Genomic DNA, 17,455 nt, shown 5'->3' on the forward strand with positions numbered 1-17,455 from the left:
GTTATGGCAATCTCAGTTTAATTAAGTTTCGTTATGATATTTTCAATATTGGCATTCTTTTGTCTGTATTTTGGTTTTGTTTGCTCTTTGTGCTTTTTTATCTACTGTTTTTTTTATGGGCTCCAAAATATGCATTCGGCCCTTCGCGGTTTGTGATAGAAATGTGCGGCTTGTGATAGAAATGTTTTGAAATAAATATCTCATCTTAAAAGGAGTTTCAAACAGTTGCAATTGAAGCTTGAATAATTTTTTTTTTTTATATATATATACAAGACCAGTAAAACTTAAATTGCAAGAATAGTTTTGGGCAAATTGTTGCAAAAATCAGGTGGATTCGGATATGATGAGCAAGATATAAAATATGAAAGTAATTTGATATATAGATACCTGCAAAAGAGGATCCTTTACTAATGAGGATGTTGTATAGTGTCCAGGATTAGGGTAATCCTGTAATGGCTTGCTCCATTATATGTATTTTTTGTTATGTTGAAACAAATTCTTAGTTCATGAGAAAAACATTATGTCCTTAGAAAATGAAATAAAAGTTTTTGAAGTCATACGTTGGATTTCTTCAGCCTATTTAAGTTATATTATAAAAATTTTAGAGTGCAAATGAAGCAATTCCTGGCAAGTACAGTGGGAGTTCCATGTGGCCAGGGTCAACCTTTGTAGATAAGCCAACATATGACATGGCTTTTAATCTGTCAATCCCATGGAAAGATAGAATTGACACTGCTTTGAAATGGATAGTGAATGAGGAAAAGCCAGCATCTTTTGTTAGTCTGTATTTTGAAGAGCCTGACATGACAGCACATCTTTATGGGCCTGATTCTAAGGAAGTTGTTGACATGCTGCAAACAGTTGACAATACAACGGGTACGGTTAAATTTACATATCATTTTTTTCAAATGAGTTGAAACTTTTTTAATTTTATGCAGTTTTGCTATACGTAGTATTGAATAAAATAGTTTTTTTTTCAAATGAAAGTAAGACGGATGTTAAAATTCCGAACAAGGAAAAAAGCATCTTTTATGTGAGGAGGCATGCTGCCCTTTCAACATCTGCTCTTTATGCTAAAGTTTGCCCTGTTCTTTACTCAAAGCATTTTGGAACGCAACAAAACTAGCCTGATAGTAAGTGAAATGGGTTTAGATGCCAATTATCTTTCAAAACAACTAAAGTGAAAATATTATTGTTTATTGTAGCCTAATTGTGAGTGATTAAGTTCTTCCATTCTTGAACGTCTTGGGTAAGAAAAAAACTTTTCATTAAAGTGCTCTTGAATTTGGGGGATTCGTTATAAAGTATTGAAAAAAATCAAGCTCAAATATAAAGAGTAAAAAGTTGTGGGGGCAAAAGCCGCCACATGCGCTTGTTAATTTCGGTTTCTTTGAGATTTAATGTTACCCTTTATTTGTATCTGAAAACAACTTTTATGTATGTATTTGTATTAATATCATAGTCAGAGTTATCCTAAGTTAGAGAAATGCTGGTGCCCCCTAAGCTGCTCTTATTCTCCACAGTTAAGTTTAATTTTCATGTAACAATGCTTCAAGAAAAAAAAACTCACTTTATCACAATGCTTGGGTTTACCGAAGCTAAGATATTCTGTTAAACACTACTTTTTCTACATAAACTAAAGTGGTGTTTCCCCCTCATCACCCATATTTCACCCTTTGTTGAAATATATTCCTCCAAACAAAAGCAAACTAGGGCTTTGACCCTCCTATCCTTTTTTATCTGCTTCACTTCTCATCAGCAAGTTTGAAAGTTTTCGCTTAAAATCGAATTTTGAGACTTTTTCCAAGATCCAATAATGAATCTTGCATATTTTAAATCAACACAGAAACCAGATTCTTTTCTTTACAGAATTAAAACCTAGGTAAATTCAAACCATATTCTGTTTTATTAGACTATACATACATTCCAGACTTTTTTTTTAGAATTCTAGTTTTATTGACAAGTATTGGGTTTGATTCAGTGGCCTGACAAATGTAAGGACCTCCCCCCCTTTTCCATGTCCTACTGGTACGTTCATGTTTAAATTTTTTAAAACAATGCTTTGAGACTGATAGTAAAGTACACTTCTTAAAATATTTCTTTAAAGTTTGTTCTCTGAACTGTCAAAATTATTTTCAGGGTTAGAATTTCCACATTTTTCAAAGGAAGTTCTTTCTACGAAACCTATGTGTCCCTATCCTCCTCCTTATATGCAGGTAAGCTTATGAATGTAATTTTTTGTGTTATAATCAATGTATTTCTACAATAAGGATGGACTGTCACCCCACAGAAGCCTTATTACGGGCTTGGTCCAAGATTATTCTTCCAAATGGAAAGTGGTTAGTAAGAAAATCCCCATTCTCCTTCTTTTATAATTATTTAACGACTGATAACGGTAAATATAAAATTTTGGCCAAAATGCACTATCTGGGACTTCAGTCAATAGCTAATATAAATTCTACAAGTCTTATCTAAATTTTCAAGGTCAAATTATACTATCTGTAAACTTGTAGGGATGTATTAATGCAAATATGAATTAATGTTAGTGGTGATCCCATGGTTGTAGCAATAGCTGCAATCATTTAAAGGCGAACACGTCCCATAGTAACAACATAATAGCCCGAAACCCCTAAAAATTGTGCCAGATCGGAACGCGAAGTACAACGTTGGAACCGCCTTGGCCGAAAACCCTATAGGCTACAGAAAACTTGCAGTCCCTTGGCTTAAACAACAAGAAAAATCCATTGGCTTGAAAAACAAGGAAAGTGGCTGAAACCACGAAATTCCGCATTGGAAGCATCTTTTTTCTGCGTGGGAAATATCTTTTTTTCCGTTTTTCCTTCTGTGTTACCGGGCACTGGAACATCATAGAGACCTGTTTGATAGCTTATTTTAAAGGAAATTGTTATATCTTGTGAATTTTGCAATTAAAAAAAGATACTATCTAAAATACACACACATATAAACCCATACACACACACACATAATAAATCTTTTATACCAAGTTTATCAAACACTTTTTGTTTTGTTTTTTTGTTGTTTTTTTTTCAGAAAGAAATGTTATCTAATCCGGTCAGTACTTTATTCAATTCAATTACAATATGGTTAAACCATATTCCCGGTAAAGCTGATACTTTTTAGAGTCCCATCAAAAACCCATCAGATAAATCGATTGAAAAAAACACCAGGTAATATCATTTGTAGCTCCTTTTTGGCTTTAGTCCGACTTCCCTTAGGGTTAGATATTTACCAGTCTGAGTTATAGTATCATACTCGAGTACATTATCATGGAACTTGGACGATTCCTGTGGAAGACATTGATTAGATCTACCGATATGCCTAAAGGAGTTAAGCTCCTTCAGAGCATGATTGCATCTCCATAAGTGCAGAATTCCAGCGTTTAGCCATCCAGTGAGAAATTACTTGTACACCTTTCCAAAATATAGGGTCATCGCTATAGAACAGACATTTGTGATTTCATTCGTCTCCTCTTTTGGCATGTGTCCGACTTCGCTTAGGGTTAGATATTTACCAGTCTGATTAATAGTATTACACACGAGTATATTACCATGGAACTTGGACGGTTCCTCTGGAAGACTGATTAGATCTACCGGTATGTCTAAAGGAGTTACGCTCCTTCGGAGCAAGTTTAAGATTTTATGCCAAATCGATGTCCAGCGGGAGTGTACACCATGTGATCAGTGAATATTTATCTGGACTCATCGTATGCCTGTCAAAGAATATGGGCTACTTATAAGAGTGGGAACTTGCGCTGGTGTCTGAAAAAGGTTACCAACAACTTCTAGCGTTTGGTATTTCTTGGCATTTTTCAAGCTTCGTACGACTAATTTTTTATTGTTGTTTTTTCTTCTTCTTCTTGTTAACATTAAAGCGAGGTTTCGCTGATGTAAGTTACTCCTACTCTTTGGCTGGGCAGTAAGACTGTCCCAAAATTGAAAAAAAACAAACAAAAAAACTCGCAAAAAAAAAGTAGATATGACACAAAGAAAAATAAAGTCGAATCTATCGTATAATATTCATTCCTGTGTTCTTTTTTGGTAGGTTATATTTTAAAAAGACTTACCGAAATGAATTTAATCGATGACTTCAATATTATTGTTACAAGTGACCATGGTTTTACATCAGTGAGCTCAGAAAAAATGATCAACATCTCAGCTATAGTTAATACAGATTCTTGCACTTTCCATGGCGACACTCCTGTAATGCATGTACTTCCAAAAGAAGGTAAGTCAGTATGAATATTGCATATCTTTTTCAATTTAGTGCTTTCCAAAATTACTCTTCTGTTACTAGAACTAATATTAGACTTTCTCTTGTTTTTCTTGAGTGGGTATTAGCTGGTAGAAAGACCCCTTTTCAAAAATAGTAATTATATTCCAAGGTACAGAGAATTAATTCAGCGGAGGTAAAGTAGCCCTCAAATGAAATGACCACGGATTCATGCTTTCGAAATTCTAGTTTTAGAATTCCTCTGCCATATACAAGTCAAAAATGAAAAAGTTCACTGTCTTAATAATATTCTTTTTTTATAAATTTTTGTCTAGCTCTCTATACCTTTATTAGAATTTATTCTAGTGCTGCTTTGTTTAGTTAAAATTCATGGAAGCATCACATTCAGAAAAATTCCACAAAAACTAAAATTTTGATGACTAAGGACCTTTTTAAGCATCAGATATCAGAGATCTTCTTATGATACTGGTTTGTTCTAAAAATTTTGGCTTTCTAAGTGTGTCCAGAAAGCTGCAATATGTAAATGGAAGCAATGCTGTGGCCGAGAGGGTTGTATTTCCCTTCAAAGCTGTCCATTCAAAATAAAGCTTAAATTATTTAACCTGATGGACGACTCTAAAATTGCTCGTCGTAGACTCTGGGCTGATAAGTTCGCTGTCTCCTTTATGGAGGAAAATATGCAAGCGTATTTCCATTGTAGAACTTCAATCTTTATATAAGATGTAATGCTTACAGGTATCGCTTGCTATATTTTTCAACGGCACTGATTAAATTTTTGCGTTCTCGAAAACTATTTCAATTTGTTAATCTCAAAAGTATGTGGCTTCGTTTTTCTGCTCTTATGATCCTATATCTCCAATTCATAATCAGAAATACATAGCTAAAACCAAGGAATGCCTTCAATTTAGTTTTTGGAGCCCTTTTTCGTAAATCTTTTCCAGAAAAACTTTTTTAACCATCAAAAAGGCATAAACAGAAAAGAAAATTAGCTGCCAAAAATGGGGCTAAACAAGTTATTTTTAATTTGCGTGATGTCGCATCATCTGAGTTTTTTTTTCTTATAGACAGTATAGATTGTTGAAGAACAATTTTGAAACACTTAGACTATATTTCTCTTTCGCAGGATTGGAAGAATATGTGTACGACACGTTTAAAAAGGCATCCGCGAGTCAGAATTTCACTGTTTATCGGAACACTGAATTGCCAAAGGAGTGGGGGTATTCAAACCCGGATAGAACACTACCTATTGTCCTTGTTGCTGATGAAGGCTATGTATTTGATGATTTTGACAAAACAATGGATTGGATGGAATCGACTTATAATAGAACTAGTAAGAGGGGTTTAAACATTTTTTTTCCCGAAGTTTTGATGTCCAATCGTTTTTTCATGATAAGCTCAAATGAACTAGAAGAACAAACCCACTCACTCTAGAATGGTTGCTTTGCCAAGAAAACCCTTTTTATTGATCTCTTCTCTTTCAAGCAGAAAAGTCTACCTGACCTTCTGTTTAGGTTTATTTGTTAATTACATTCTAATGTAGAATGTTCCACCATCATTGTTTGGGCACTATATCGTTTTTCTACTACTGTTTTTGCAAGATGAGTATAAACCGATGCAATTAACATATTTTTCCGAAAAAATATTTGGAAAGTGAAAAAAGTATTTTTCTTTTTTTTCTTTTTTTTTTCTTCTTCTTTTTTTAGACCTTTATAAGGCCTGGCCATATTTTTTTCCTTTCTTTTTCGGAAATTTTTTGGTTATTTTTCTACACTGGTCTTCAACATTAACTGTCATTTCTCTATATGGTAACTGCTCCTTCAGACTTTGTTCAGTTGTGTTGACTAAGCTTTCACTGGCTTCTGTATAGTCACATGGAGTAAACAGTAATTATATGTCTGAAATATATACCTGAACTGTACTTCATATTTCTTTGGTCGTAATTTCGATTTGCTCCCTTTTTCTTCTTTTTTTTTTTGTTGAGTTTTTGATGCTTCAGTTTTTTACGGTTGTCTTGTTGTATTCAAGTCAGAATTGGGCTTAGGCTTTCTACGTCCAGAGTTTCTCGTGCCCCTTTGGATATATTGTTTTTCGGAACAGTCTGGACATCTCAAGTCTTAAAAAATACACAAGTTTTAGTTTTACCTGTGTGTCTGGATAAAGCTTAACACTGTGGGAAGCGACTTTTGTAATGCCCTGTAAAAAATTATCCCCCTGCCATCTTTCGCTCTGAAGTGCAGCTGCTAATCTGACACGTGTAGTATCAGTCAAGATATCATTAAATTTCAGTTCTAGACTAAAAATATTACCATAGACAGCGTAATCACGCTGCCTAAGTAAGGAACGATGTTGGCCTTTTTTTTTTTTTTCTTTTTTTTTTTTTTACCAGGGCACTTCGTATTGAAGGCGTTGTCGTAGAAACTTCGAAAAGGGCTACTTCGATTGGAAATTGGAATGGCTAGTGTCTTTTTTAATAGTAGAAAGTGATTGGAAGGCAACTAACACCCCTTCCACGCCCACCATTTTCCCAAACACATCCAATCAAAATTTGGGATAGCCATTTTGTTCAGCGTAGTTGATTTCCAGATAGAAATTATGTTTTTGAGGAGGACACAGCCCTCAGGGCAAAGGATGTAAGTTATTCCCTGAGGGCATATAAGATCTATATAGAAATCTTTGTCGTAGAAACTTCAAAAAGGGCTAATTCGATTGGAAATTCAAAGGGCTAGTGCCCTTTTTGATAGTCGAAAGTGATTGGAGGGCAACTAACCCGCCTTTTCCCCAAACAAATCCAATCAAAATTTTGTTGAGATAGTAATTTCGTTCAACGTAGTTGAAAGTTCTGAAAATTAGGTCTTTGAGGATGACAACCCCCCACAGCCCTCAGGGCAAGGCTTGTAAGTTATGCCCTGGGGGTATATAAGGTTTTCATAGAAAGCGTTGTCGTAGAAACTTCAAAAGGGGCTCATTCAATTGGAACTTGAAATGGCTAGTGCCCTTTTTAATAGTCGAAAGTGATTGGAAGGCAACTAACACCCGTTCCACGCCCACCATTTATCCAAACACATCCAATCAAAATTTTGAGATAGCCATTTTGTTCAACGTAGTTGAAAGGTAGCTCGCAACGTAGCTGGAAATTAGGTCTTTGAGGATGATAACCCCCTCAGAGCCCTCAGGGCAAAAGTTATAAGTTATACCCCGGGGGGCATATAAGGTTTTTATTGGAAGCTTTGTCGTAGAAACTTGAAAAAGGGTGCATTCGATTGTAAATTGAAAGGGCTAGTGCCCTTTTTAATAACTGAAAGTGAATGGAGAGCACCTAACCCCCCTCTCACGCCCACCATTTCCCCAAACACATTCAATTAAAATTTTGACATAGCCATTTTGTTCAACGTTGTTGAAAGTTCTGGAAGTTATGATTTTGAATATGACAAACCCCCAAACCCCCCAGAGCAAGGGTTGTAAGTTATGCCCTGGGGCATATAAGGTTTTTATAGAAAGCGTTTACTTAAAGACTACAAAAAGGGCTCATTCGTTTGGAAATTGAAAGGGCTAGTGCCCTTTTTTAATAGTCGAAAGTTATTGGAGGGCAACTAGCCCCCCTCTCAAGCTCACAATTTCCCCAAATGAAAAATGAAAAAAAATCTGAAAATTAAGTCTTTGAGGATGACCCTCCCCCCCCCAGAGCCCTCAGGGCTAAGACTATAAGTTATGCTCTGGGGGCATTTAAGGTTTTTTAAAGAAAATGTTGTCGTAGAAACTTCAAAAAAGGCGCTCATTCAATTGGAAATTGAAAGGGCTAGTGCCCTATTTAATAGGCTTGTCGAAACTGATTAGAGGGCAACTAACCTCCTTCTCACGCCTACCATTTTCCCAAACACATCCAATCAAAATTTTGAGACAGCCATTTTTTCAATGTAGCGGAAAAATTTGGATATTATGTCTTAGAAGATGATCATCCCCCCCACACACACACACAACCCCAGGGCATAACTTACAACCCTTGGCCTGAAGGCATATAAGGTTTTTAGAGAGCGTTGTAATAGAAACTTCGAAAACTTCGAAGGGCTAGTGCCTTTTTTAATAGTCGAAAGTGATTGGAGGAAAACTAACACCCCTCCCACGCCCACCATTTCCCCAAACACATACAATAAAAATTTTGAGATAGCCATCCTGTTCAACGTAGTTGAAAAGTCCGGAAATTGTCTTTGAGCATGACGCTCTCCCTACAGCCCTCAGCACAAGGGTTGTAAGATATGCCCTGGGGGCATATAAGGTTTTATAGAAAGCGTTGTCGTAGAAACTTCAAAAAGGGCTCATTCGATTGGAAATTGAAAGAGCTAGTGCCCTATTTAATAGTTCGAAGTGATTGGAGGAAAACTTAACACCTTCCACGCCCAAAATTTCCCCAAAAACATCCAATAAAAATTTTAAGATAGCCATTTTGTTCAACGTAGTTTAAAAGTCCAGAAATTATGTCTTTGAGGGTGACACTCCCTCTACAGCCCTCACCGCAAGGGTTGTAAGTTATGCCCTGGGGGCATATAAGTTGTTTTATAGAAAGTGTTGTCGTAGAAACTTAAAGAAGGGCTCATTCGATTGGAAATTGAAAGCGCTAGTGCCCTATTTAATAGTTGAAAGTGATTGAAGGGCAACTAACTCCCTTCTCACGCCCACCTTTTCCCCAAACACATCCTATTAAAATTTTGAGATAGACATTTTTTTCAACGTTGTTGAAAGTTCTGAAAAATAAGGTTTTGCAAGCGTTATCTTAAAAACTTCAAAAAGCACTCATTCAATTGGGAATTGAGATGGCTAGTGCCCTTATTAATAGTCAAAAGCGAGTGGAGGGCGATTGCCCCCCCATACCCATCATATCCCCAAACACTTCCGATCAACATTTTGATATAGCAATTTTGTTAAACGTAGTTGAAGGGTCCGGAAATTATGTTTTTAAGTATGACAACCCCCATCAGCCCTCAGGGCTAAGGTTGTAAGTTATGCCCTGGGGGTATATAATGTCATATAAAAAGTCTTGTCGTAAAAACTTCAAAAAGGGCTCTTTCGATTGGAAATTGAGAGAGTTATTGCCCTTTTTAATAGTCGAATGTAATCAGAGGGAGAATCGCCCCCCCCCTAACGCCCATCATTTCCCCAAACAGTTTGGATCAACATTTTGATATGACCATTTTGTTCAACGGAGTTGAAAGGTCTGGAAATTATGTCTTTGACAACCTGGACAACCCTCCCCCCATAACCGTCATGAAAAGGGTCGTAAATTATGCCCTTGGGGCATATAACGTTTTATAGAAAGTTTTGTCGAAGAAGCTTCAAAAAGGGCTCGTTCGATTGGAAATTGAGAGGACAAATGCCTTTTTTATTAGTCGAAAGGGATCAGAGGGCAAATGTCTCCCTCCACGCCTATAATTTCCCCAAACACTTTCAATCAAAATATTGATATAGCTATTTTCTTCAGCCTATTAGTAAGGTCTGGAAACCATATCTCTAGGAATAACAAATTTCCCCTGTCCTCAGAGCAAGGGTTGTAAGTTTTGACCTAGGGAGATATAGTTTTTATAGAAATGGTGATCACATAAGCTTCAAAGAGAGCTAATTGGATTTCTAATCAGACACTGTAGTACCCTTTTTAAGAGTCAAAGTGATCAGAAGGCCTCCCTCTCAACACTACACACACGTCATATTGTCCCGAAATGCGTCTAATAGAAATGTTGAGATAGCCATTCTATTCAAAATAGTCAAAATATCATATAACAAGGCTTCTGGGGGTTGAAAGAAACCCCCAGAGATTAGGGGTAAGGTTTGTAAGTTATTCCCAGGGGGTATTAAAGGTTTTTATGGAAGGGATGGTTGTTTAACTTCAGAAGAGGCCCAGTCTTTCTCCCTGAAAAAGACTATGTCAATATAAAACGAACAGAAATTAACCAAAAAAACTTTTTGCACAAAACAAGTTTTCAAAAAAAAGCAAAGAACTCCATTAAACCAAAAATGAAGAAAAATAGAATCAAATAATCTACCAAGCACACGACTACCACAAATCAGTATCAATAAATAAATGAAACAAAAAAAAAACATAAATTAAAATAAGTCAAACTCAAGACGAGCAGAAATTAATCTGAGTAGGGTTCTAAATCCCTTATGCTTTCCAAAGCCAAAATGTAATTTGTACTTTACGAAAAAAATTATTTTAAATGTTCTCACTTTCATAGATTTAAGAAATCCAAAATTAATTAATAATTTAAGGAATAAATATGAGCATATGTATGTTAAACTGATAATGCATATATTTTCAGTAAATTACAAATTATATTCTGGCTTTTACAAACCATAGGGGTTTAGAACCTGTTGAAATTAAATAGAGAAATCTTAAATTTAAGCAACGATTTAAAACAGCGACTTAAGCTTCAAGATACCTATCAAACACTTGGAACAGCTATAACCTGCAATGTAGTCTGCCTTTTTTTAATGACATTTTTGCATATTTGTTCTATATTCAGTAGTTTTTAAATCTTCCGCTCCAGTCTAACAATAGTTTTATTCAGAGGAGTTCATTTTATTAGAGACAATTGGGGTCATAATTTTTTGCAGGTTCACAGAAACACTTTACTGGCAGACACTTGCTATGAATCGCTGCTGAAAACCGCAGCTAAATTTGCAATCTAGCAGTTTGACTAGGATAGCAGAAACATGTCTGAATCTATAGAAACTAATTCTGCTTCTTATGTAATGAGAACAAGTTTGAATATATGAGTGCGGGGTTATGTTCACGATTTTTAAATGGCAGCATGTTTCTAACATCAATCAATTAACTAAAAGTTGTTGGTCGTAATGATTCAAATGATATCCGTCTTGCACGTTCACGAAGAGGAGGCCTTCAGGTCTGTGCGTAATTTTAACCGTATCAGGATTCGATTTAAGATTTTATAGGGGGAAACACAGAAAGTTTGAAAAGTATAAAAGTCTAAAGATCTTCTAGGATCATTTATGGTGTATTGGGCGTCAAACATACGTTTCAGTTGCTGGGTCTCTTTCAAAGGGACAGGTAGCAAACCTGTCGCCCAATCTTGCAGCAGCTCAAATCACCCCAGGTCGTAATCTGCCAAGTAGTGTCTATCCACTGTGCTACCACAGTTTGTCGGATAGTTTATATTGTAAATAATAAAGCTCAATTTACTTTACATCCGAAAGTAGAATATTTTTACTGGCTAGAAATCAAATGAATGGATTCATTAATTCGTACCTTGTTTCAGACTCAGTCCTAGCGGTACGTGGGCTTTTGGTGACTGTCAGTTGGAGTCTAGACCCATAAGTGTAGACCTGTTTAAATTCAATTATTAACGATTTAGAATAATTTCCCTGGCAAAGTAAATACACATGATAATCCTTTGTGTTACATCTTTTGAATATGGCATTTTTTTAAGTACGGGGGAGAACCAGAACACTACTAATAAATTGTTCATCGTGTGACGCATATCAAGTGCGTGACACGGGGTGGTAGCCCTAATCACTCTATCAAAAAAGCTCTCTGCTTCGTTGTTCAAAGTAAAAATGAATTATGCAGATTTTTTACAATTAAGAGAGCAAAGTTAGAGTAAAACAGCAAAAATTCTGACATTTTACTTGGCTGGATCGTCTCAAATGAAAAGAAAACATATTGTTGGTTTTTCTACCAAAGGATATTTTAATGTTTCGTGTTTTTTTTACGTACCTTTCTGCAAATTCGGTTGTAAAATTAACTGAATCATCCAAATCAAAAACGGAATAACTCAACCACGGAATCTAGTTGTCGCGAAACTTTTTTAGGTAAAGGATACTTAAAAATAATAAGTTACGCATAACACAGATAATTATTAAATATATACGAAAGATGTCAGATTACCGTACCAACAATTTCCAAATCTAAATCATTACAAATTCAGAAAAAGAACTTTCAACTAAATCTGATTCCACAATTCAAGATGCCCTTTTCCAAAATGTCTGCGTGATTTCATAAATTCCTCCAATCAATCTTTTTTTTTATATCCATAAAGCTTCACCAAAGGGCAAGATCTTTTTTTCTTTGTAAGAGTCCCTTAGGGATACTATTATGATGCTATTCAATAGTTATTTTCATTTGGAAAAGGTATGATTTTTAACTAGGGCAAGATTCGGTGATAATAGTTTCTTTAAAGGATTATTATCTATGGCATTTAATTCTCATATTTCTAATTTTTAATTAAATTATCTGACTATGGTATTGATAACTAAAAAAAAAATCAAAAACTCAAGTATCTATTTTTATCTCTTTTTAGCTAATTCTTCTAAAACTTTCTCGGTGAGTTGGTCAGGAGGGGGGGTATTCTTAATTATAATACCTCTTTACCTCTTCGTTTTCAGCTTGACTTCGTATACGAGATTATTCCTGCTTCCTTTAAGTTTTAATGCTGCTCTTTACTTTTTCTTGAAAGACTTGGTTTCTCATTTAATTTTGTTTTTTTCAAGTTGACACTTTTCTTATGTATCAATATCCGTGATGGTTTAGCATCATACTTTTATCAAACTTATGATAAATAATCCTAAATGATAGTAGTAACGAGATAGACGTGATAGGACCAGTAGTGATGATGATAGCAGTAGTAGAAGATCTAGATACGTTCTCCAAAACTAACATTTTATTGTGTAGGTTGGATGCTTTCTTTAAGGTAAATATGGTAAAATGTTATGTTATAATTTAATTTCATTAGTGCAACTGATTTATTATAACAATTTCCTAATTAAAAAAAAGTATTTAATCATTTTGGACTTTTTTCTGAATTGTCAGAAAACTTGATTTTCAATAACTTGGTGTATAAATGTGTGCAAAAAAAGTTCCTTTCTCATGTTTTGGATTTTATAATCTCTATTTTTAAATATCAAATTTAAAGTAAACTATTTTGACTGTAAAAAAAAGTGTGATTCTGTTTTTTTTTTCATTTAATTATTATTATGTGCAGAAAGTCCCAAAACCACATATGGCAATCATGGATATGACCCTCGCCTCTCAAGCATGCATCCGTTTTTTGTTGCTCAAGGACCCCAATTCAAATCTAACTTCATCGGTAAACCGTTCCATATTGTTGACCTGTATGAAATGATGTGCCGCCTTCTTGGTATATCAGAAGTTCCCTTTAATGAAGGAAAATTGGAAAGAGTTGAACAGTACTTGTTAAACTCACACAGTATCCCTTGGTATGAAGATTCGATTTTGATAGGTAAGTTTATGCTCTTTGATATATCTAACTATATAATTGGCAAGTCTCCGTAACTCACAGCCTATCATTACCCATCAGCTCTAAAACAATCGCGTGAAGTTATACAGTGGGTACCGGACGCCTGAAGGCAATTGAGTATTTCTTATTATAGCGACTGCATACAGTGACGAGATTTTGTCAAACGGTGACGAGTTTCATGCGTAGCTTGGGTAAGTGTACTATGCTTTGCCTCACTGAAGCATGATTGGATAGGAGCTTTAAAAAACAGTTTTTCTGAGGGGCGCGGTCAAGAGGCTAATAGGTTTTTTTTGGGCAAAGGGAGCAAAATAACTTTTTTCCTGTCTGTACAACAGACCTATGCGCTACTGTTTTTTTCTTCTTTTATATGAACTTTTTCCGGCAGGCCCTTTGGCTAGTTCTATTATAACTTTCAAAAGGCAGCCTTGGGCTACTTATTAAATATAAAATCAAAATTTTATTAAATGTGGTTAACTTTATTACACCCATACAGTATTCAGCATTTTGAGGATTTTATTGCGATATATGAGCCTATTTCTCAATTCCATCGTATCTTTTACTGTGTATGTTAAGATTTACTTACTTAAAAAAGGAGTTGAAAAAACAAATTAAAAAGGATAGTTGACCTATATATACGTTTCTTTAAAAGGGGTTTTAAACATTTAAACAAAGCTAGCTGTGGAGATGACCATATTATTTCAAGGAATAAGGGCTTTTAGAGCTAAACAAAGTCCTTTTAATTCAGGTTTTCACTAATTTCATTTGAATTGTGACGTGACTGCAAAGTGAAAAAAAAGTCCGGTGAGTAACTTGTACCTGTCGACTCCCACTCGGAAACTGACACGGTAGAACAAGCAAGAACTGCATCGTAATTTTCTCTCTCTCTTTCTCTCTCTCTCTCTCTCTCTCTCTCTCTCTCTCTCCCTTCTCTCTCTCTCTCTCTCTCTCTCTCTCCCCTTTCTCTCTCTCTCTCTCCCTTCTCTCTCTCTCTCTTTATCTTTTTCTCCTCTCTGTCGTTTATGAATCTATGAGCTGCTCTTTAAAAATATAATTTCTCGTTTCTACAAAAAGACTAATCTGGAAGACTTATTTCTGAGGATGGAGACAAAAAGTAAAAATTGCTCTTAGACACCGATGCTTTGAATCTTTCTGATTCAAGCTTAAACATCAAATTCTAGTGTCTAATCCAGCTAACAAACGTGATTGAAGTTATCCTTAGGGCCCTACAAGAAGAGCGAACGGACACTAAATGCTACCTTTTGTTGGTCTGAAAATGGAATCTATCGAGGGCATGTATTCAATAGAAGACTGAACTCTGAATTTGTTTCTGTTTTCAGTTTTTTACCGATATCTGAGCATACGTTTTGTTCTCCTAACTTCGAATTTAAGTCATAAAGCCCTAATCATTCATGGGTGTAAATTTTCTAGGAACATTTTGTCCGAGTACGACCGAGTTGCATGTCTTTATATTTACCAAATGCTTTGGTGGTAAGGGAATTTTCTGATGAATCTTTGGAAAGCGAATCTACCCATTTCTCTGTGCAGATAAGCCAAGGGTTTTTGTTTTGCTTGAGGATTATTTTTCGTTTCAGGCTTTGGTGTTCTTGTCGCCCTGGCTTTTATTGCCTCTGTTTTCTTGCTTCTTTGGATATCTTGTTCTGTGAAACGGTCAAAAGTGACGATCCGTGTCAAATCTCCATCCCCCAGGTTGGTTTAAATAATTGTTTTGTGCGTATTCTCATGGAAACGTGGTTAACAGTCGTTGCCTGATGTAAATGTGTTTCTACTTAAATCAGGAATTTCGAATTTCTCATAACAATCAATCTATTTGTAGATTATATAGGAATTGGGATTAATCGTTTTATCTTAACAATTGGTTTTTTTTTTGTGATACATAACTTGCACATAAGGAACATTAAAATTTTTTGAGGATAAAAGGGAAAAAACATATGAACAAACAGTAGGTTAGATGTGAGAAGTAACTCGAATAAGATCATGCTCACTTTCATGAATAAAATTATAAAACTAAACAGCCATAAATACTTCTTGGATAAAATTGGATAAAATTGAGCAAAATGTAATAGATCAAAACATATAAAATTAGGCTAATATGTTAATAGATTGTCAAATTGAGACAAAAAGGGAAATAACACATGATAGCAAAGGAAAACTCTCTTCTACACAAACACTCAAAGCCTCCTATTTATCTGTTGTATATTTTTCAAAATAACAAAGAAAACGCTCTGCTGCACCAAAATCATGTCTTCCTGTGTACAATAAATAGTCAGCTGTTGCGCGGAACTCAGAATAACAGAGAAAAATGTAATCGGATATTTTTCACTCCTTGGACCATAGCTACAATCGGATAATTGTGTAATTGCAAGTAATTCCGCGTTCGTCAATTAAATTGCTATCTAATAGTAATCAATTTACCCGGATGAAAATAATCATAATGGAATCTTAATTCTCTGTTTCTTGCAGTCAATTTGCTAAGTATACCAGACGAAAGCAATTAAGCTTAAAATTTTGTAGTTGATATAAATCACGCTTTGGTGTATTTGTGCCCTCTATTAACCATAAGAGTATGTACATGCTCTATCATTTCATGGAGTTCTCTGGGATATTGTGGAATTCAGGCTATTAGGATACAAAAGCCCATCAACCCGTTAGGTCTAGATTAGGAAAATTAGTTCTTTCAGAATCAGTCTTGTTTTCGTTGTCTGCTACCTGTTATACAGCAAAGAGTAAAATGAAGCATCAATAAAATTTGCATAAACAGTTTGCTCTTCTAGGAAGTGTTTTTATCCTATTAAACATTGCAGTTATTTGTATCCGTTGCCCTAGAGCGTGCGCTTCTGTGTTGTATATACTTTAAATTTACTTGGGTATCTTCAAAAGGAATGCAAGTGACAGTCTTTTACGGTATTAGGTAAGAAATCAAGCGTTTTCAAAAATATATATATACATATATATATATATATGATATATATATATATATATATATATATATATATATATATAGCCTCGTTCAAGTGCACATTTGTCTCAATTGCTGGATTAGGACTACAGTTTTTTTTTTTTTTTTTTTTTTTTTTTTTTTTTTTTTTTTTTTTGCCAAGTAATTACCTCTTAAACATAATATATATATATATATATATATATATATATATATATATATATATATATATATATATGATAATGGTAATAAGCTTACCTAAGCTATGGATGTCAGGTATTGTGTTATCTTGGCCATCAATGCCTCTACCAAAATCCGGGCCATATTACAACAATAATTCCAGGTTCGACTTATTATTAGTGTTGTTCAGTGATTTTAGTTTTATTTTGTTTAGTGATTTTATATTCTGGCAAGAGTCTTGAATTTGAACCTGATGATGACAGGCACTGGTCCTGTCGAAATTATCGTTCCAAGATAACACAATACCTGAATCCATAGCTTAGGTAAGCTTATAACCATTATCATGTACAAGAGTCAGGTTGGCCTCAGAGAATATATTAGTAAGACCTATGGAGGGTATGTGGCCAAGCAAGTCAAAGATCTATCTCTCCTATTTAGGAAGAAAGCTAGAATCATTAATCACCAAAAATTCTTACAACAATGTAAGAAACAAGATTTAATTCCACACTCTATGAGACCCAGAGTGAAAATATCTATTAAGAACTATAAATCTGCTCAACACAAAGCTGGCCTAATCTTTATTAATCATGAATTAAAGGACCTTCAACAGAGGAGAAACATGGTTTTTCAACAGATCAATACAATTAGACAGCAACTGAGTAATACTCTTAGCCCAGAAGATTTCACTAAGGTTGGCAAGATCCATGACAAAGATTTTAAGTTTGTTTTTTCAATAACCAGGAAAGTACATGTAGACAAGCTAGAAAAACTTAAATTTGAGAAATTTGCTACTAGGGTTACACAT

General features: G+C 34.9%; 1 protein-coding gene across 2 annotated transcripts in view; it reads left to right on the plus strand.

The window, feature by feature from the left end:
* Positions 1-17,455, plus strand: part of LOC148955112 (ectonucleotide pyrophosphatase/phosphodiesterase family member 5-like) — a 38,263-nt gene that overhangs the window by 17,228 nt on the left and 3,580 nt on the right. Inside the window, exons 2-6 of one of the 2 annotated variants that reach the window (XM_089100424.1) lie at positions 606-876; positions 4,063-4,245; positions 5,375-5,581; positions 13,239-13,496; positions 15,107-15,221. In XM_089100424.1, the coding sequence (XP_088956550.1) occupies positions 606-876; positions 4,063-4,245; positions 5,375-5,581; positions 13,239-13,496; positions 15,107-15,221 (1,034 nt within the window). The remainder of the gene's footprint in view (positions 1-605; positions 877-4,062; positions 4,246-5,374; positions 5,582-13,238; positions 13,497-15,106; positions 15,222-17,455) is intronic. The other variant, XM_089100432.1, reaches the window with a different exon arrangement.

Source organism: Artemia sp. Qi Xiang Cuo, chromosome 2, assembly GCF_049724085.1.
Source record: "Artemia sp. Qi Xiang Cuo chromosome 2, ASM4972408v1, whole genome shotgun sequence".
Lineage (NCBI taxonomy): Eukaryota > Metazoa > Arthropoda > Branchiopoda > Anostraca > Artemiidae > Artemia > Artemia sp. Qi Xiang Cuo.